The 22529-nt window shown below is 34.3% G+C and overlaps 2 protein-coding genes across 2 annotated transcripts; one reads left to right on the plus strand and one right to left on the minus strand.

The window, feature by feature from the left end:
- Window positions 1-141: 141 nt before the first annotated feature.
- On the minus strand, window positions 142-9234 carry LOC117931050 (probable lipid II flippase MurJ). Its single transcript, XM_034851903.1, has 20 exons — window positions 8901-9234; window positions 8654-8718; window positions 8144-8187; window positions 7307-7349; window positions 6473-6533; window positions 6195-6262; window positions 5130-5181; window positions 4616-4680; window positions 4447-4513; window positions 4254-4314; window positions 4118-4176; window positions 3959-4039; window positions 3689-3800; window positions 2667-2755; window positions 2392-2448; window positions 1458-1581; window positions 1128-1294; window positions 971-1043; window positions 747-876; window positions 142-673 (listed from the first exon to the last, which is right to left on the minus strand). The coding sequence occupies exons 1-20, from the start codon at window positions 9216-9218 to the stop codon at window positions 532-534; spliced, it is 1878 nt and encodes a 625-aa protein (XP_034707794.1). The 5' UTR covers window positions 9219-9234; the 3' UTR covers window positions 142-531.
- A 6452-nt stretch (window positions 9235-15686) lies between these two features.
- On the plus strand, window positions 15687-22281 carry LOC117930237 (serine/threonine-protein kinase STY13-like). The gene is made up of 6 exons (XM_034850785.1): window positions 15687-16439; window positions 16847-16979; window positions 17109-17304; window positions 20301-20425; window positions 20531-20689; window positions 21565-22281. Exons 1-6 carry the CDS (start codon window positions 16309-16311, stop codon window positions 21877-21879), a joined length of 1059 nt encoding a protein of 352 aa, XP_034706676.1. The 5' UTR covers window positions 15687-16308; the 3' UTR covers window positions 21880-22281.
- The last annotated feature ends 248 nt before the right edge of the window (window positions 22282-22529 follow it).

The following is a 22529-nucleotide window of genomic DNA, read 5'->3' on the forward strand; positions in this document are numbered from 1 at the left end:
CTTCCACCCTTGGCCTAGTAGGATTTGATCCAAGTTTCCCATAGTTGTTGCCTAAAAATAAAAGCACCGAGTCAGTGAAGATCTGAGGAAAGCTTCAAAAAGAAGTATCACTAAGAAAACACAAGCTTTAATAGATGTAGCTTAGGCATGAACCCTTCGTGTTAATGAAGGTCATAATCCATTCATATAAAGCATTGTTACAACACTGGCCCGTTTCTTTACAACTGGGTTTGTTTTGTACAAAGAACCTACCTCTTACAATACGCTGTTCTATCATCTTAATGTGGCTTAGAGACCATCTGCACAAGAAATTCTCTGTTAACTGAAAACATCCAAAGTTCAAACCGATTCCACCAGTTACTCTTTTGGTTACAGAATAGTAATGAGTAGGTAAAAACTAAGTTGCAATGCGGATGGTGGATGATTGCTTCTGTCTGACCACAATTAGCCATGGTTATAAAATTCAGTCTGGATGGAGGTACAGCCACGTTCGTTAAGGGACGGTATTGAGAATGAGGATTTAAAATTGTACTATCTGTTCTTCAATGTATCGGACATTTCCCTCACTAGTCTGAATCCGGAGAAATGAAGCACAATAAGTGGAAAGAAAAAGCTAATGATCCCTGCAAGACCAGCCATAGAAATGGAGAGCAACTCTTGAATCCTATGAAACCTGCAAGCATGGAATTAGAGTCACCAAAACCAACACAAACATGAATTCAACAGTTTGTTTAACACGAATTGACCTTAGGATAAACACAGAGGACAAAAGACTTTGCAATGTCTTATAGGCAAAGGATGTGGTGAGGCCAGAGGCAACACAGCAAGAAAATAGAAGCAAGAGAGGACACACCAGTGCTGCATAGTCAATTACTCCTGTAAACAGAGGCAGCAAAATTATAGGTTATGTAAATTACTTAGCTAGGGATTCCAGTGTTTAGTAGACCAACTTTTTTCTATCTATACTTACCTGCTAATTTCTTCACGAGGAGATGGAACAGTATCAAGACTGACAAAGCAGTAACAATTGACGTTGAAAGTGCCTAATAATGCACTTTGTTAGTTAAAGCCAATTTACCAATTTTTTCCTTTCTAATATTAGTTGCAGAAATTAAACTGCAATATACCAGTCCCTGTGCTCCAAGGTGGAATCTGGAGATAAAAAGCCAGTCTAGGATGGCATTCAAAGCAATAGCACACACAGTGATGAGAAATGGTTGTTGTCCATCTCCAAGGGCATAAAAAATTGCATCTAGCAATTCTCTGATGATGTAGAATGGTGAGCCAAGAGAATCTGTGGGGAATGTGTCAAGAAACTTCAGTCAGTATTCACTGGCTGTTTGGGTTGTAAAACGATTAAAAATATAGACTTCGGTAATCATGCTTTATTGGTCAAAATGAGGAATCTGGAAAATTGGTTATGCTAAAGCCTTCAAAACAACTAGCATGATACTCACAACAAAGAAACAGAGAAGAAACCAGAGTGCTTGCTGCAGAATCAAATGCATATCGTTGAAATAATACACGGATGATTGGTTTTGCCAATACACACATTGTTGATAAAACAGGCAGGATTAGTACCTGCCAAAGACAAGGATAACCCAAACCTGTCAGACATCCCTTCGTAGCAAGAAGGCTCATTTTCATAACATCCAAAGTTTGGCTAAAACCCATCTGAAATTTTAAATCCATGAACATTTGCAAACATTGCGTAAAAAATGCATTGATATTTTTTAGTAAAACGAGAACATCGAAGAGTGCAGAGAAATATCAGCCCCTTTTCCATCTGAAATGTGATTAAAAGTACTGTCAAATTTCTCTGCCCCTTTTCTATCTGAAATGCAATTAAAAATACTGTCAAATCGATTCATAATTTTATTCTTGCCTTAACTTATTTCAAGAATGTCTCAATGCTGTTCTCTTGTTATTTTTACTTGCTACTTCAGTTTCCCTAACTCCACTTCATTAACTAAAAAGGCAAGTAGAAATTGATTATCATTTTCCCTTTTCAGGCTGTCAATCCATTTTAAGCAAAGCCAGTCTTCTGCAGGCTAATTTGCAATAATGTCATTGGTATCAACAATAGCCAAATTGCGGAGTTCAGATCTTTAATCAAATCAGTCTGTTAATACTTCAAATTTTAGAATGGGTTAGCAATTTTCCAGGTTCAGAGATGAAATACAGGACCTTAATACCATTGACTGGTGATTGTCTTTCACCATGTCTTGGCAAGTATCTGTATCTGACTCTTACAAGACAATGCCATGGTTGAAAGTTATATTCTCAAGCTGCATTTTCTGGACAATTAGAAATTCAGAATGGACATGCTGATAACCATGCTCAACTTAAAATGCACACTGAAGCCAACCCCACCCAAATGTAGAATCTTACCATGCAAAGTAGAACTGCTCGTATGAGGATCTCCATTAGGTGAGGCCATGATAAAGTCTACAAAAGATGTTATTTGTGTTTTAGAAGATTCATCATGAAGTGAGAGCTGTGTCCCCTTTTACAAGCAAACACACAAATATATTCCCAGAGGGGACAAAAGGGAAGGCACAAAGGCAACCCAAATTAAGTAAAAATGAACAAAGAGATTCTTAATGACAACAAAAATAATAAATAAATCAAGTAATAAGGGGCCGAGGGGTGGTCAGTTAAAATACCTTTGCCACTCTTGAGAAAGTAGGTAGAAGAGGCAGTACAATCATGCTTGAAAGTAGGCCCAATGGTGCCATGACCAAAAGATAAGCATCTAAGAATGCAATTATGTCAGTGTAGCAGAAACAAAGTTTTAAATGAAGAAAAGAATACTGAAAAATAACAGAGCAAAAACAATTCAAGTTTATCCTCGTATTTATAGATGTTGAATAAAATAAAGTATTTCAATTACAAATGGGAAACACACACGCTGACACGTATATGGTTTTAGAGCAGTTGGCTAGATTCCTTATGCCCCCTTCCAATAAAAATAGGTACAATTCTTCCTTGCTTGTCCTAACAAGAAGTTTGACATTGCCAATCTTTTTTTCCTTTCTTTGTGACCCGCGGTGTTTTGAATTACTAACCACAACATTCTTGGACCACAATATGAGCACATGGCAATGTATGTACAATTCAAAACTAAGCCAGTCCAATGATGCAGTATCTACATTTCCACATTCACATCAGAGAAACAAGGACAATAAGGAAAGCTCCATTATATTGCTGTCGGTATGCAAAACATGAGACCCAGATAGGAGTTTTCAGTAGGGCCTATGATCAGCATTATAAGGTCCATACTACTCACATCATGATGTAACAAGTAATACAAAATAAATGCACACAGGAGGCAAATAGACATTATCTTTGGCTCCACATTTTTTTTTTGTCTTTGTAGAATTACCCAAAGAAATGATATTTCATAAAGGATTTCACACATGTGCATATCTTTGGTTTCTCACCACATTAGATGAAAACTATTCTGATTAGAAAAAGAAATTTCAAGCGTTTCTTTAATGTTCTATTCAGAAAATATCTGGCCAAAACACTTGCCTGCCAAACATAAAAAGGTTAGAAATCCTAAAACTATGGCATAAGGAGTCACTCTAGAAGCAGAAATAGGAACATTATGTCTTAAGATAGAAAATTGTCCTATGAAGTTCAAACTGACACTTTCAATGATGAAAGCTAGTGGATGTCTACTCACAAGAGATACCAGCAGCAGCACCAGGTATGAGAGATGCAAAATAAAAATCAGTGAACGATGCAATTTGTGTCAAGCCTGAACTGATTGTGGCTGGAAGCATCAATGAGAAAAACTGAGCAGAAAAAAAAAATGATAATTTAGCATCTGCTGGGAATGTTTGTCATCATCTGATAAAAAAAGGTAAAATTTCCAAATAAAAATATTTTTTGATGCAGTGTCCAAAGAATAACAATATGAATGCCCGTGATCCAAGGAGCAGACAGTAGAAACCTCATGAACATCTTTATCCTTTAAAACATTCATCCATGGAACCGGATTGGAATTATGCCACATTCTCTCATGCATAATGACCTGAAAGACACATGAGTAATAATATTGTAAAAAAGAATGCAGAATGTCCAAATCTAAAGTAATATCAATTTTAAAAACCTGGATAATCCACTGCAGAAAAGCACCAATTGAAGCTCCAAAAGATATTAGCATTCCACCTAAAGAAAGCACTGATCACTATTACATGAACATCACTTTGTATCAAACAAAGAGGATCACACAGTTCCTCACATACCAGATAATGCATCGCCTGCTAGAAGAGGATTTAATCGTCTCATGAAAACATGTACAATACACTGCAAGTCAAGATAGGAATTTAACACTTGAATCCCTCTAAAAATATGACGGCATCTTTTCTAGTACAACGACAAAGAAACAAGAAGAAATTGAAAGGTAGTAGCAGTGGATCTTATTGGATGGTGACTTACAGTGGCAATTATGAGCATGCTTGACAAAGCAGGGCTAATAGAAGGAAGGAAGTTACTTCCTTCTGCACTGAAAGCAAGGAGATGATTACTAAACTTTCTTTTACATAAGAATTTCATGAGGAAGAAAAACAACAACCAGATGAATGCATATTAAGAGTATAATTCTTACCTCATATATCCAAAGCCAAGTCCAACAGGACCAGCAAAAATTATGCAGGGAACCATTATTTTCAGCTGAGAAAACACAGAAAGCAGGCAGTGATAAGTAAATTAAAACTGTTGTGTACAGTGGACCTACATATTTGATGATAACCAACATGACTTAGTCATAGAGAAAGTAGCAATGAAAAAGCAGGCTCAACTGGCCACATAATTGTGCATACCAAACAGCATTCATCTAACATGCATGCAGAAATAAGGCTATCATATGACATGAAAATTTGAATCCGATGTTTGAGGAAACATCCATTTCCCTCGTACTTGGCTATCAGTAGACATGGTATTATACCCACCTAGTATGAATTTCACAGATTAGTGAATAGTTTGGGGACTAAGCAGAGTAGACTTGGTATTTCAGTCTCTGCCGATATACGAATATGGTCTCGAAATGCACATGACTAACCTTAAACAGTAAATGATACAATAACAGAAACTTTGAATGTACTCAAATGAAGCAGAATTACTTGTGCAATTGCTATTTCTCTAGTTATTTGTCCTTCTGCCAAGACCCAAAATCTGTAAATATTGAAAATGTAAACAAATAAGCAGTCAGCAAAGTAGATTTTAAAAGGGTATAATGCTTTGACAATGTAGCCTTCATATATACCATAACAGCCTCATAATAAAGTAAGCATGGAAAGCAGAGCCCGGAGATGGGTGATTACTCTTATTTAGATGATAATTCATTAATACTAATTTGGCCAAAGGACTAATTTACTAATTTTGATGTCTTGTGAGCTTCCAATATTCTAGAGCACAACTGTTGACATACGGGAAGTATGATTATTAATATTTGAAAGAACAAACTTTGGAAAGAAACAAATAAGTAAAAAATAAAAATAAAAATAAGTGAAAACATTGTAGTTTTCTAAAATGCAAGAGGAAGCATGCAGTGCACTTCACCAATGCTTCAAAGTATTGATATCAAATTTGGTATGAAATAATATCATCCAACTCAATAGCAGTGACATAACACAGTTTCAGTTGCAATGCAAAGACAGACAATCCCTAAAAACTATAAAAATGATTTTAAAAATTAAGAATGTGACAAAGGCATAAAATAAATAAAGAAAACATTTGGGTATTAAACATCCAATACAAGCTAAAATACATCATATCATGCTTTGTTTGTTAGTGTGGACCATCTTTGTATGAGATGTGATTTGGCTTTTTTCTGTATATACAGCCTGTATACTTGGGGTGCGCCCCCTCCTTTTTGGCGTTTTTTAATGCATGTTCTTGTTCTCTATCAAAAAAAAAAAAAAGAAAAAAAACATCATATCATAGATCCATGCAAAATGAATTGTTTTCATGTTGATGTTTATTTTTTCTCTCTTTGGATATAAAAGTGATTTAAAATTTATAAATAAATAAAATAAAACAGAATTTGTTGATGATAATGTAACCATGGAATTTGCATCTACATGCATAACCCTACAACATACTGTAGATCCATGAAAACTCAGCTTTAACAATACCTACCGAGCTTTTTTCTCATTATAAAGTGTTCAACCTTCGAGAATTCTTACCCAGGAGCATAAATATGAATAATGGACTCAGCAAATACAAACACAACAGAGCCCACAGCAGCTCCTACCTGCATCAGAAAAATAATTTCCACAAATGTGAGAAAGGAACCCACAAGATGCAGATGAGGTACTGATGGAGAACCATACATAACCATATGATTTTATTTTATAAATCAATAACAAACTATTCATTGATATGAATTTCAAATAGAAGCAAAGGATGAAAATGCCTTTCCAAAATACAAAGGATGATTTGGACAACCATATGATATGTATACCAGGAACATGAAAGCATTTGTATGTTGAAACAGCTTCCTCCTCCGCACCTCTGGGAGCTTGCTGATCAGCAATGGGCAATTCACAAATATCAAAATCTAAGGTAAATGTTTAACAAATAATCCTCATGAACATATTAAAAAGGATCTTATCAATATACACATGAGCAATACTTTTTCTTGGACCATACACTAGCAACCTAGCATACACCAGTAGTTAGTTAATCACAAAATGAAAGCCAAATTATTTTTTACATTTTTTTAACAGAGCATCTTTCCCATGTTAGGTATTGGAGTTCCATGTCTTCAAAACTTGTGCATTCATTACATCAACAAAAATCAATTTGAAAACACAAGTACATGAAGTACCAGCAATCTCACTTAGTCAAGAGTTGATTTCTTTCCTTTCTGAAGACTGGCAAAAACAACTCAGATTTACGTTTCTTTGTTTCTGTAGGCTAGCAAACTGTGAATCTATTACAAACCTACATATCATGGATGTAAGAAATTAATGAAACTAACAAAACTAAAAATACCCTTTACCGAAGCTCTAATCATAATCCTAGTGCTCCTTCTAGTGCAACTTAGAAAAGAAAAAAGAATCATGACTAACGACACAGAGCTTACTCCTTATAACCCACTAAGATTATCCACAAAAAGAATACTGGACAGTTACCCCTATCATGAAAAAAAATGACTAATATGAAATCATCATTAAGCAAAAGAAATAAATGAAAGTATGTCAACCTTTATGTGGCATGTATGTCCAGTTACTCTAATAACAAATGATGATGTTCAGTAGATTAAAATGCTCACACCACAGGTGGGATGCACAACCTTAGAGTGGTAGCCATAGTAATGTGGATAGGACCATTTACACCTGCATGAAGTTCCAACTAGTTATAACATTGAATAAGCACAAAAATAATGTACAGAAAACCATTTTTTACATTTTAAACTGTTTTATACAATTCAGTAAAAGTATATAATTGCTGCAGATGCAAACATAAGTGGTCTTACAAACAAGGCTTATGGTAGCATAGGAACAAAAATTGAGAGATTGATATCATTTATAATTTTTATAAAAACATTCATCTCTAAGGACTTTGTAGTTTGTACTACAACAAGGACATCATGCAATTTGATTTTTTTGTTGTTTGGCATAGATCTAGTGATTCCCTCCCTCATTAAAGAGGCCCTTTTAAGTTGGTAGGGGACTTGTGAGGGTAAGAAAAGAAGAAAGGTGAGAAGGACTGCTCCATTGTGCTTATTCTGGGATATCAAAAATTATTTCTGGTGTTCCTCTTTGCTTTATGCTAGGTATGAGGAGCGAATGTCTATATTAGATTTCATCGATTGGTTGGGCACAGCCTAAGTAGAGGGGACCCTTTTTTAATTTTGTTTCTCTTCCTTTTATGTTGCATTGAGTGACTTTTATATATGTTCTGCATACCTATGTTTGCCTCCTTATGTTGGGTGCTGTTAACATATATAGATGCTTGGCTATCAGAAAAAACACTTGCCTCTAAATTACAGAATCAACAGTGACTACAACTAACCGTAAACATATTTAGAAGAATATTTTTTCCTTTAATATCAGCATGTATAAGGTGAATCATATCATTTACTTGGTACTCAAATTTGAAATGAATCGATAATCTTGAAAAAACTCACCACCCAAAAGCGATGCAGCGAAGCCAGGAATCACTGAAGCATATCTGAAACACAGACATGCATGCATTGCAGTTAAAATAAATGAACTTGTAAAAACTGTGATTTGACAACAACTAAGTGTCTTTAACAGAATAAACTTTCAACAAATAAGTTAATAATTAAAACAGGTAACAAACAAAAGGTGATAATTAACATGGATAATATCCCCCTGAATATTTTGCATGATTTGACATCCAAACCAGCTCACACATGTCATGTCTTTATCCCCCAAAAATTTGAATAAATCCAGTTCCAAACCCAAAAGCTGTGGTACAAGAACCATCAATCTGGCTTGTATTGTATGCCGAGAATAGCAAAGAAATCTTTCTTTAGTACTGAATCTTTGCCAAAATAATTATATTGGTACTTTCTAGTTGATAGCCCACATCATAATTCCTGTCATACGTACTATGCATACACCAAATAAAGAATGGAAAATGCACAAAATAGAACATATATATACATTCATACTTGAATGCAGTAACCACCGGGCCTATCCCGAAAACTGAAGCTAGAACAATCTCCCTGAGTAATCCCTACACCATTAAATAAAAAAAAATTAAAAATGAAGCACGTTTACCAATCTTTGTTTGCTGAGCAAAAGTTTCTCAAGTAAATTCAGTTCAGAAAATAAAAAAGGCGTCAATCTTCTATTCAATTTCTTCCCGTGAATTAAATTCTCTCAGCAACCAGACAAAATGTATAGAAAAAGGAATACCAGAATCTTGCTAGCGATCGTGGCCACGCCCACCCACACAGCGTTCCGAATCAATTCATTTTTGTTGCTATCCAGTACTAGGTCAGCGTTTTTGTCCATGGTGGTGGACAAAGCTGAGGATGAATCAAGAGGGACGTCCATTTGTTCATTGAAACAATAGGGTCTCGAGATTCGGTTGAATTGGCGAATAATTAGAGTTGGGAACGGAATTGGAGAGGAAAATTGAAGTGAAATCGTATTCAGGAAATGGGATGAGAATTGTGATGGGTGAGGAGGAGAGTGAAGGGAGTGAAGAGAGTGAAGGTTGAGTGAAGCCATGCCTGAGTTCTGTAATTGTGGTGCCCCCTTTTAGGGTTTAAACCCTTGGCGCCAACGGATGAATATGCCATAAACCCATTAGCCACGTGGCTAATTCTTTTCAAAAAAAAAAAAAACGGAAGCGCCCCTATTGTGCGTGACTACCCTCCGGGTCGGACTGACCCGACAAATCTTGGTTTGGAACCGAATTGGCCACGGATCGGACGGACCCATTTAACTTGTTTTAAATTTTTCTTCTAATTTTTTTCCTTTTTATTGAAATTATTTTCCATTATTTTGAATCATAGAAAATATTAGAAAAGTCAAATATTGAAGGGAAAATCCATAATATAAAAAATTATTTATAAAATTATACAATTCTTTACATAAAAGAGGAAAGAAAAAATAAATAAGAAAATTTTATTTATTCAATTAAATTTATTTTTCCTTGCCTTTTCTTTTTTCCTTCATTCATTTTATCTATTTCTCATATGCCTTTTCCTAAACTTTTCAACATTCTAACAAAACCTAAATTATAAAACATAGAAATTAAAAATGACTTTGACAATAATTCTATAAAGCGTTTTTAATATTTCTAACATTTTAAAATTTTTATCTTTTAAATATTAGAAAAATTAAAAACATTTCCAGTTGAAGTTGGGTGGCTGCCCAAGTCGAGCTAACCTTACCTAATCCAACTAAATAAGATATCAAGGGCAATTTTCTGGAATTGGCATTACCAAAAAAAACTGTCCTAATAAAAAGTTTTAAAAAAAAATTCCTTTTACTTTTCTATTGGAAAAGATCGAGAGAAGGAAAAAAAAAAAAGTTAAAAGACTTTTGTGCTATAAAACGGAATGACTCTTGATTTTAGTATGGTTCATTCACAACAACTTGACATGAAGAATTGAATGGTAAAGGGCATTTCAAAAAGGTAATTTGAAATTTTTCTACACTTTTTATAATCACTACCAAATGTACTTTAAAGTACATATAATAATAATAATTATATAGAGTGTTTTAACACTAGAAAATTTTTATCTTTTAAATATTAAAAATATGATAATCCTTGGTGAAATACCCTTCTACAAATTTAATGGCATATGATGTAAGGGAAAAAAAAAAAACAAAAATATTTCTTAAATTTCAAACTAAAAAAAATATGTAGAAAATGAAAGAAAAAATAATTGGAGTATTAGATGATAAAGCTATTAGAACAGAGAATATTGTGACAGCAAATATTTTCAATGATGTATTGATTGCAGATACAATTGAGGAAGATTTAAGTCATTGGCCCAAGATCATTGGAGATGATATAGTGATAACCCAAAATCAGGGGAGGGAATCAAGTGATTTGCTTGGCTTTATCATTGTGGGTTTGACTGGTAGAGATGAGAGGTTCTCTAGCAAAGATTGAAGCTGATGTGGCATGCCCCACAAGATGGAACTCCCCTTGGACACTCCATTCTTGGATTGCAGAAGAACAACATGATGCTTAGCCAATAGCTTTCTCAAAATATCTGTTGTCGGGCCCTCAGTGAAAACATAAAGATTTGAAATATTTTTTTGTCGGGCCTTTAGTGAAAACATAAAAGATTTGGTGGCTGTCATTTTCCATCTTAACTGAAGTATTATAGGATTTGTAAAAAAATGAGACTATATTTCAAACATGAGTATATAGGCTATGTTCGGTTCCCAAAAATAGGAAGAAAAAAAAAAAAAAAAGTGGTTTAACTTTGTTTTAGCAATCATACTTACATCCACGTATAAGAGATAATTAGTCTACTATATCACAAAGAATACCATGAAAAACTAAAACCAAATATGATTATTAAACTCCCGAAATATGAGTGTTTCCCCTATCTTTGTATCCAAACTTGAATCTCAAACCCCTTGTATCTCTATCCAGGGCATATATAGTTTTTACAAATTCATTTTCATTTTATAACTTTTCATCTTCATGACTTAAAATATTTATACAATAATATATCAATTTAAAAAATATTTTATACAATATTCTTTACAAAAAACAATTTATACTAATTAGAAATTGAGATACTTTCCAACAATCTTTATCTTGAATAAATCTCGATGATACACACTTTTTGTATCATATTCCAATCGACTTCAACTTTAATTAAAATTCTTTTTTATTAAAGAGCATGATATGTGTATTGCACCTAAATTCTACAAGTTCAAACTTCCAAGAAAATTAATAACTTAACATGGTATTAGAGCTTAGTTTGGTAGGAGGTTATAGATTTGAGCTACCTTTACACAATTTGCATGTTTGTTTTTCCTCCCCTTTTGCAATTATTTGGTATCTCTCCCCCCAATTTGCAATTTTATATCATCCCTCTCCAGGTGCAAGTATAAGACCACACATGAATAAGGGTATTAAGGAACATGATATAAATATTGAGTCTAAATCGTACAAGTTTAAGTTTTTAGGAAAATTAGTAATTCGATACTTTTGTTATTATCTCGTGTGTTTTGTTCTAAAGATCTTCAATCTAGGTTCTAATACCAATTTATTGTGTCAGCCAAAACCTTAATGCAAACAATATTAGTTGACTAACACAAAGATAAAATAATCGATACAAAGGTACACAAGGTTTCAATATGGTTCTCCGAATATCTCTCGTTTGTCCTTAGCTCTTTATCTACAATATATAGTCTTTTCAATCTCATCTCAACCTCATAACCTTTTCTCCTTTAACACGTAATATTTATAAAGGCACTCAGTAATGAAATTTCTTATTCTGCAAGTAATTTATGGTATGTTTGGTTGTTATTTTTTAAAACTATTGTGGAAAACAGTTTTTGAAAATAGTTTTTAAGAATAGTTTTTTATGTTTTTAGAAAAGAAAAAAAAATTGTATTTAGGAACTGAATTCTAGAAAATAGTTTTTGTTTTAAAAAACATGTTTGGTTGAGTTAATAAAAAAAAAAATAGAATAAGTAAAACAAAAAACATGTTTGAAAATATTATTTTTAATTAATAAATTATTTTTCCATTAACTTGATATTATAAATAATTATCATATGCACAATTCATTTAAATTAAAAAAATATTTCATTTTGAAAATTTGACAACAGTTATAATTTTCTTAAACAAATAATTACTTTTTTTCCATGTATAAGTATATTAATTTTAATAATTTAAGGACAAATAAAGGGTTTGCGGGTGAGAGTATGGTAGTTGGGTGAAATTCACTTTTGTAAAAAACACAAAAAACAGCTAAGAAAACATAAAAAGAAGGAAGAGAAAATACAAAAAATAATTTATTATTTGAACAGTGAAAAAACAATAAAAACATTTTTTTATTGTTATAAAAAAAGTGATTTTTGAGAATATAGAAAATACAAAAACAAAAATATACTCCCTTCCCCGAACACATTTTTTGTATTTTTTATTTTCAAGAACAAAAAATAGTTATTGAAAAAAAAAAACCAAACATGCCCTTCATTTCTTAGGATTTTAATTTTGTAGGTTAGATTTTCATCATTTATATTAGACACGTGTCTCCTCACTATTGACGTTCTTTCATCAATATTCTATTTATTGGTATGGTCAAAGGAGCACTAATTCAACTCTACCTTTTTCCCATTAAATATTTCATTAGCTATTGTAATCATGGCTATCACAACATATAGACACTGATTTGACCATGAAAGGATATCTTCCAAACCAAACATTTCAAAATCACCCAACCTTCAAGCTTATCTTCTCTAGTACGATAATTCAACTTTCCTTCTAGATCAAATAATGCAAATTTGTTTGGAATAACAAGCCACTTTTTCACAAGGAGTACAACATGTTTGGCATTGATTTTATTCGAATTGTTTTTAGTGGTAGTGTTTTTCTCCAAAAGTATTTTAAAAAAAAATCATATATCTAATATTTATCCAAAAAATATTATAAATAATTTTTTAGATTTTTAAGACTATTTTATAAATTTTATTAAATATCAAATTTATTTAAAAAAAAAATACGCTTAAGGTGAAAAATGTTTTATAAAATCACTCTCAAACGAGTTGATAGTATTTTTACTCAAAATATTTGATATAAAAATATTTTTTTAAAAAAATCACTTAACAATGTTTTCTTATAAAACAATATAAATGATTTTTCGATTTTTTTTAAATATTTATTAAATTTTATCAAATACCTTTTTTTTTTTTTAATATTTGATATATTTAAAAATATTTTCTAAAATGACTATGAATGTGCTCATTAATATCATTCACCCTTCAAATATACACGAAAATCTATGATACGAAAGACCATGATTAATGGTAATGCAAATTTTCTATTTATTTAAATACAAATTTGATAATAAATTGGATGGGAAAAATATATAATCCAATTAAAACGTGCTTGTACTAAAAAAAAAAAAAAAAAGAAGACCATTAGAAAAGGTGTTTGGCAGCAATCAAGGAGCATCCCTCTTTAGACTCGACAAGATGATTGTGGAAAAAGCTGCTCAACAACACCCATCCCCATGCTTCAATACCCTTTGCCTGGTGGCCATGCGGCCACGCTAAAAGCAAATACCTGAATCATATCACCTTCACACTCCATCCCTTGACTTCAAATCAAACATGTCGCCGCCTCCATCACAAACCAACACAATTCCGATGTGGGAAAGTCTTTCTCCCCCTCCTACCTCTGGCCCCTTGTGATCAATGCTTTCACCCTTTTTTCTCAATCACCCATGACTAATTTATCTTCAGTTTTTTCAACTTAGTATTCAAAGTATTTGACTCAGGGCATGGCTGGCATGACAGGATTCTAGAAGGGATTTATTTACGTTGCTATAAATAATGTGGGAGAATTAAAATTTGATTAAATCTCCCCTAACCCCATAATTACAAGAAAAGGTCAAAAATAGAAAGCACAGGAACCATGTGAATTCAACACTTAAATATAAAGGCCTCCTTATCTTGCCCACAGTTATCCACATCCCCCATTTCTCTAAAGCGTCTTCCATCTCTCCCCCCTCCCCTCACATCACGTGACCGGCACAAGCACCTGTCAACAGTTGAATTCCAATTTCCCACACCCTCCCCCAAAAAGAATTTTCTTTTTTCTTTTTTAAGAAAAAGGAAAGTCAAAGAACATGGGAAAAGGGTTATGATTGGTTTTTTTTTTTTTTTTTTTTTTTTATCCCTTTTTCCTAAGTTCCTAACCATTGAAATGTTATCAAGATCAGGTGGGTCTGGGACCGTCTGATGCAGGGATAGTAACTGTAAAAGGGAAATCAGGCGGTCAACACTGGAAGGCCCAAACCCACCGACTGGCTGCAAGTCACAGGTCCAATGCGAAAAAGTCCAATAAAATCAGGGGGAAAAACAAAAGAATTTTGTCATGTGTTTTGGGCCAAAAGTCCAAGCGGGGTGAGGCCCACAAAAGCTCAGTCCCGTGGGGCCCCAGAGAAGGGTTAGGTGGCACACCGACATCATGTCCACGCCTCCCCTCCCCACCATCCCTCTTTGTACTTCCTCCTTTTTTTTTTTTTTAATATACTCACATAGAATATTAGGAATTTGTTGAGTCCAATTTTGTTTTTAATAATGAAATTTTATTTCGAGAAATAATTTGGTTCATTATTGGACCGCTATTATATGCTACTACTTCGAATAATTTTGTCCACCTGCACTTATTGCTGATAAATACATCATATTAAAAAAGAATATTCCTAAAAAAGACACATTAATTGTATCATAAAAGTAAATTTAATTATAATATAAAGTGTTAGAAATTAAAAACTCTACTCAATTATTATCATTCACCGTGCATGTAGATGGAAACCATTTACCCTATCAATGGAGCCCATGTTCATGCAACTTAGGGTGCCCGATCATGGATGTTTCTGTGAAAACCAGCCACTAAATGAACACATTGGGGGAAATTAATGATTCGTTCAAGGTTGGAAAGTGAAAAGATGGCATCATTTACATCATCCCTTTTAATGGAAATGATTAAAGATCAAGGAAATATCAGGAATGGTGATGTATGGATGGATATCTTCTTTGAGGAGTAATGTCCTGTTCAAAGGAAAGACCATGTCGGTGTTACAATTTCAAATTTGTTAGGATTAGAAAGGTCAATGAGGCTTGCCTTTCACACACACCTTTGTTCTACCAAAACAATCAAATAAAAAACAGAAGGGAAAAAGAAAATCCAAAAAGTTGTTGAAAATCAGCATTTCTGTGGAAAAATGTCAGAAAAATCTGAAGAATGAATGTTTGATATGGAAAAAATGGAAGAAGAAATGAGGAAATGGAGTTGGGGTGGGGAGGAGAGTGAAGAGGAGGGTGCCATGGATGTGGGTGGAGCGGTGTTGTCCCCATGTTGAGGATCAATATCCATGTGCTATTCAATATATACATATTTTTTTTCTCTTCAGTACCTCCCACTGTAATAATTTACGAATTTCAGAATATGTAAAGTATAATTTATTGCATCATATATGCGATATATCTTCACAGCGTCCACAATTCCTCCATTTTTTTATAGCCATCGTTGTCTCCTCTCCTTCCTTTTTCTATATTTTTCTATCCCAAAATCCACTGTTCTCTGACAAAGACTCAATTCCTTCCGCGGCTTTATCTGTAGATCGAGAGCAGGGCAGTTCCATACGCGGAGAAAAAGACTTAATAGTCTCAAACCACCACCCACCCACTTCTCCAAATCAATTTTCCAATCTGGGATTTCAGTTTTCCTCTGTATCTCTACCTTCCCTTCTCGGTTTTCCTGGCTCCCTCCATGAGTCCATTCCCAAGAGAGCTTTAAATGCTCTGTTTCTGACACTGCTTCTTGGGTTTTGCTTTGTTTTATTTTTCTTTTCTGGGATTGTTGGTGGGTGTTTCTGAAACATGTGGGTTTTTATTCTTTGCCTCCTCAACAAAAGCATCTCTCAATCTTTTTCCCTTTTTTAAATCTTCGGGAATGAGATGGGTCTGTGAAACCGAGCGGTGCATGTCTTCCTGTACTCCACTGTTTCGCGATTTTTGTAGTTGGTTTGCTTCAAATGAGTGACGAACACAAGGGTTTTGGCTTGGTTATTGAGTAGATGCTAATTCAGCTATTGATTTGAGGGGAAAAATGGGATCTGGGAATGGGTTCTACGAGTCGGAGGAGTTCAATTTAGATGCCAAGTGGTTGGTCGATCCTAAGCTACTGTTCGTTGGACCGAGAATTGGAGAAGGTGCTCATGCCAAAGTGTATGAAGGAAAGTAAGTCAACATGTCTTGATTCTGATCTTTGATCAATTTCTCAGTTTTCTCCGCTCTACCACTTGGGAGTTCTTGTTTCTGTTGCTTTATTAATCTAACCCTGAATTATCCCTTTTTATTTTCTATTTTTTTTTTCACTGCAAAAATTGAGAGGAACAACTGTTAGATTTCTAAAACCAGACATATTGGGAGTCTGTTTTTGAGATTAAAAATAATGTACGGGGTGGGATTCAAAACCCCTCGTTTTCTTTGCTGAGAGCTTTATTTTTTTGGTTGGGTGGGAATGAGAAACAATTAGAATTTGTTGGCTTTGTGAATTTCAGTTTTGGGATCAGTTTTTCCGATCAACTCCAGTTGATCCTATTAAAATATGGGTCCTCACTATTTAGCTTATTCTTTTTCCCCAGGTATAAGAACCAGAATGTTGCTATTAAAATTGTTCACAGAGGAGAAACACCAGAGGAGATTGCCAAGAGAGAAGGCCGGTTTGCAAGAGAGGTTGCAATGCTGTCTAGAGTTCAACACAAAAATTTAGTGAAGGTAGTCAATAATTTTTCTGTGTAGAATATTTCTGAGCAATTAGAAATCTTTGAGAATTGCGATTGAATCTGGTGCACTAATTTCTGAAATGGGCATATACCCAGTACCTAATAAGCTTTGTATGACCAGTTCATTGGCGCTTGCAAGGAACCTGTCATGGTAATAGTTACTGAGCTTCTATTAGGCGGGACATTACGAAAATACCTGCTGAACCTGCGGCCAAGGTGCTTGGATACAAAGGTGGCAGTTGGTTTTGCACTGGACATTGCTCGAGCAATGGAATGCTTACATTCTCATGGGATCATACATCGTGACCTGAAACCTGGTATGATTTCATTATCATTTACCTTCTTGTTTGGTTAATTAAGCATATTGAGTTTGAATTAGTGGCATTTTGTGAGAATTTCCTACAAACAGTTGCATAGTAATTTGATGAACCTCTACTGCTTTATCAGTTTTGGAATCCTCATTTATACTGCATCTGGTCTTAAATCGTACCTCACTATGCAGATTTAAAGGAAAATTGTGAATCTATGAATGGTAGGAAGCATCCATATTACTCTAAATGTAATCTTTTTATAATTTGGTTATTTAAGGGGTTTACAAGCTTGTTCCCTAACATATTTTACCTGCTCGCCTTGCATAGTTAGCAATTGTCAACCTAGTTTCATTTTTCAATACTGGCACTTAAGCAGTTCCAGAACTTATTTCAAGTATGGTCATGCTGCCTCTTGCATGATTTTGAGTTATCAGAGGGTTGATTGACTTGAGGTTGTGAGGCCGTGATTTGTATTTGATGCCTGTTTTCTCTTCGGCGTGAATATTGGTGTTGGGTATGATTTAGGGTGTGTCTGCATGAGAGCCTGAGGCTTGCTCAAACCCCATACTCTAGGATATGCGAATCAGTATTTTTGAATAAATTGCAATTTACGTGATTCTTGTGGTTGTACTATGGGCTAACTAGAAAGAGCTATTCAGCAAGAAGTTTAAACCAAATTCACAGAGATAAGCTTGTGGATATGAAGATTCGTAAAGGCATATAAGCCGAATATTTTCACTTGTGGATACGAAGATCCCCAATGGCATAACTTTGGTCCAAAGCTGAAAAATTGAAGCTGGTGGTGCACTTGAGAACTTTTGTGTGAGGGTATCATTTGCTTCCCTAGCAGAAAAGGTCTGAAAGTGATGGATATGGCAAAATGACCCTTTTTGTAAAAAAAAAAATGTGGAATCTAGGAAACCCCGAGAAAATGCTGTTCAATCTAGCTCCTTTTTGCACATAGGTGAATAGAGGTCTTTTTTTTTTTTAATTATTAAATATGAAACTGCATCTTGGTTATGAGGTTTTTTTTTTAATATTAATTTTTTCAGAATATATATTAACAAAATGACATGAGTTGTTTTTTTTTTCTTTTTCTTCAAACAAAATCTGAAATCGGATTTTGAGGTTTTCAATATCATCACTGAAGCTGCATAACCTAGTTAGATGTGAAACTATATCTTTTTTTTTTTTTTTATCAGACATGTGAAACTATATCTTGGTTATGAGGTTTGTTTTTTTTGTACAAAACAGTTTTTTGTTTTTTTTGTTTTTTGCAAAATTTGAAATCGTATCCTGTATATGGGGCTTTTAATACTAACTGTGAAAGTGCATAAGCAAGATATCAGCAAGCCACATCTTGATTATGCTGCTTCCTTGTTATTCTTTAACATCTCCTATGATAACATTAAAATTTATTATTTATCTAATTTTTTTTATCCCAATCAAATAATATTAGAATTTAACATTTACCTAAATTTGAGATAAAAATAAAAATTAACTTATAAAATAATTTAAAATATTTTTTAATTTAGATCAACAAAATTCAATACAATCAGTATTCTGTTAAATGTGGTTGATACAAATTAAAAAAAAAAAAAATAGTTTATCAAGATCAAAATTTTAGATAATATCCATTCTAATATTTTGATCTAAATATAAAATTGAAAATGCTGTTTTTATTTTATTTTATTTAGATAAATTAAAATTTTAAAATTCAATGTTTATTTAAAATGACAAAGATGACACATTTTGATTTGCAGTTTCTAGTTAAAAAACATCCAAAAGGGCCAATTTTCCCCTTAACTCTAAGCAATTATCTTTTCTCAGTTGCCTAATTTATTTATTTTTTTGGATAAAACCAAATAACTAAGCAAAAATTTTAAGTTCAATTCTTTTATTTCTCTTCACTTGCACAGATTCACCTGCTTGGATTCTTGTATTGAAAGTGATTCGTTTATATACTCCAATGGTATCTTCCATGATTGCCCATCATCATGGGCTCACAAGACACTTTTATTTGCCATTTTTAATTAGTTCCCAAATAGTTTTAAGTATGTTTGATTGATTTTGGTTGCCTGAGAAATTCTTGAAATGGAATGGGAACTGTAAACCTTTTTCTATTGTCTCATGTGTGTGAGATTTTATGCATGAAGTGGAAAAAAAAAAGCGGTCTTTTGGGAAATGGAATACATACATTGTAAGATTTCTTATGGACTGATGCCTTACGGTAATATGGTAATCTCAAATCAATATTCAAGACGATGCTTTTGTTCTTGTTACCCTTTTTACTATTTCTTTTCATGAAAGATGGGTTGTACAATTGGATTTGTTGGTGAAACCAGCTGAGATGATTTTTGAGCATGTCAAAATGCACGAAGTTTGAAGATTCAATTGATGTTTCACAAGCATGGTGCAAGCTATCGAGCTTGAATGCATGATTTGGATTTAGGATCATCAAGAGGGTCACTTCTCTCGCTTTTCCTTGGCAGTCCTTGGGTTGCATCACTCAACGTCACAGGCATCCTTCATAAAGATTTATCTTTTCTGTGGGAATTCCAAATTCCAAAATGAATGGATGGATCTAGGGAAACAGACTCAAACTTGTAAACAATACACTTGATGGCAGTTTGCTGCCAACAACTTTTTAGATATGGTTGAATATCTAACTATGTTGAAATTGTTGGCCAACACTTGGCATAGGCTACATATGTTTCTATCACATTTGCATTTGACTGTTTTGTATCTTCCATTACCTTTTTCGGTGCCAAATAGAATTTGTTAATCTTTTAAATACACATAAGTGACTCACACACACACACACACACACACATATGAGCATCCATAGTATAATGGTTTCATTCTACATAATCCGAAGAACTTGATCATTTTTATATAAGCTGAATTACGTTTTAGATGCAAAATATCATTGATGAAGTGATTCCCAAAAGAGGCAGATATGATAATAAGCTTGACAATTTTTTTTCCTTCCCTTTTCCCAGAAAACTTGATCCTGACTGCAGATCACAAAACTGTCAAACTTGCGGATTTTGGCTTAGCCAGAGAGGAGTCATTAACAGAGATGATGACTGCCGAAACTGGAACGTATCGTTGGATGGCTCCAGAGGTACTTAACACTTAAATGCTTTTATTTATTCATTCATTTATTTTTGTTGGTGAATGGGGAAGGGGACTCCAGAATGATGACCATTCACCTTTCACTTTGGTGTAGCTTTATAGCACAGTAACATTGAGGCATGGAGAGAAGAAGCATTACAATCACAAGGTGGATGCCTACAGCTTTGCTATTGTACTGTGGGAACTCGTTCATAATAAGTTGCCATTTGAAGGCATGTCAAATCTGCAGGCAGCCTATGCAGCTGCTTTTAAGGTAATTATCTCTTCCCTTGGGATTATATGTTCCTAATCACCTAATCTTTCTGTTGACTTCCTTCCCTAGACAAAAAACATTATAAGCCAATGTTACCTGCTTAAAAAAATGGTTTGCAAAAGATGTTTTGAGGCTGCATTTAGAAGCTTTTCTCAAGGAAGAATGGAATGAAAACTAGTTTCTGTATAAGATACCCTTGTGAGACTGGAAAAAGGATTGAAGGAAAATGAAGGTGAACTGTAGTGTGTCTCCTGTGATGATTACAGAATAGTCCTCTTTTATAGTGGTTCTTTTCCACTTACCCAAAATGCAGGAGATGTAGGGTGCTTGCTTATTTTAAGAATGACTTGCAGACAATCCTCCTCCTTTTCCCCCTCCCCCATCTTTTTGGGTTTCTGAGGCGATAATCACATATTCTCTCACTGGAACAATGCCAATGAGAATCATGAATTAACTGGGTTGGAACTTGATTTAAAAACATGCTTCACTAGGGTTTCTTGAGGTTATCCTTAAACTGCAAGGTTAATACTGCTTGAATGGTTGAAATTTAAAAAATTGCTTGATTGGAACATCTCTGGGACCTCTGGATGAGAATTCTTTTAGGTGTGTCCAAACGCAATTAGGCACCAATCACCATAGATGTAAGTGAGGAATGCATTTAGGGGCTGAGGCCCTACATATTATTTTTTCTAAAAGAATGGCATGATGGATAGAGATGCCGAATGATAGCACATTTGATAGGTGCCTCAGTTAATTGTAGTCAACATACTATCTGACTAATGATTTCTTACCTTCCCACTTTTACTTTAAATATTTCTCTCATATTTTATAGCCGTCAAGTCATCTTGACTTACAGCTTTCCTTTGTTTTTTCAGAATATGAGGCCTAGTGCGGAGGACCTCCCAGAGGACTTGGCTTTAATTGTCACTTCATGTTGGAAAGAGGACCCAAATACTCGGCCTAACTTCAGCCAAATAATACAGATGCTCCTACATTATCTCTCCACTATTTCACCGCCGGAGCCCATGGTCCCACCGAGGGTTTTCACTTCTGAGAATGCTGTCTTGCCACCAGAGTCTCCGGGTACAAGTTCGTTGATGGCGGTAAGAGATGGCTCAGGAGAAACCCCAACAACCAGTATGGAGACCAACCCAAGAGGGTGCTTCTCCTGCTTTAACCACTGCTACTGATCCCCCGAGGAGCAAGGTCTCTTCTTTGGAGGTATCCAAGTTACCGTTAGGGAAAAGCACAATGAACTACATAGCCTCAAATATTACAAAACTACATCTTGATAAAGAAACTGTTAATTTGTTCTGATATGCGAGTTCAGTTGCCATAGGAAGCTGCCTTGTAATCTGATGGTACTGCTGAATTTGCACACTCTCTTACATGGACTTCAATCTTCAGACAGGCCCAACATGCTTTTTAGGGTTTTGGAGTTGGGGTTGCTGTGATGTATTATCATTTGTAAAATAAAGTTCATCCAAATGCCTTTTCTCCAAGTTCATGTAAGAATCTCCATCCACTGATTGACATTCAGATCCTCCTATTCACATTAAGCCTTCTGAATGTGACACACAACATTTGATTGAGCTCTTTGAACCCAGCCATGCCATTTAAGCCTTTCTTTCAAAAGTTGGAATTCTTGATTGACTAAAGGTGAGAAAGCTGAAGGGGGAAACACAGAGATTATATCCAGGTGGTTATCATTCTTATGGTGGGGTCATGAAAAAAGGTTTAAGCCTATTGCTGCAATACATGAGTCATAAAAAGCTTCATGTGAAGAGGGTTGGTCACACTATTGAATAATCCGAAAATATCAACTCGTAATAAAAAGGGA

The sequence above is a fragment of the Vitis riparia genome, chromosome 14 (genome assembly GCF_004353265.1).
Source record: "Vitis riparia cultivar Riparia Gloire de Montpellier isolate 1030 chromosome 14, EGFV_Vit.rip_1.0, whole genome shotgun sequence".
In the NCBI taxonomy this organism is placed as follows: Eukaryota; Viridiplantae; Streptophyta; class Magnoliopsida; order Vitales; family Vitaceae; genus Vitis; species Vitis riparia.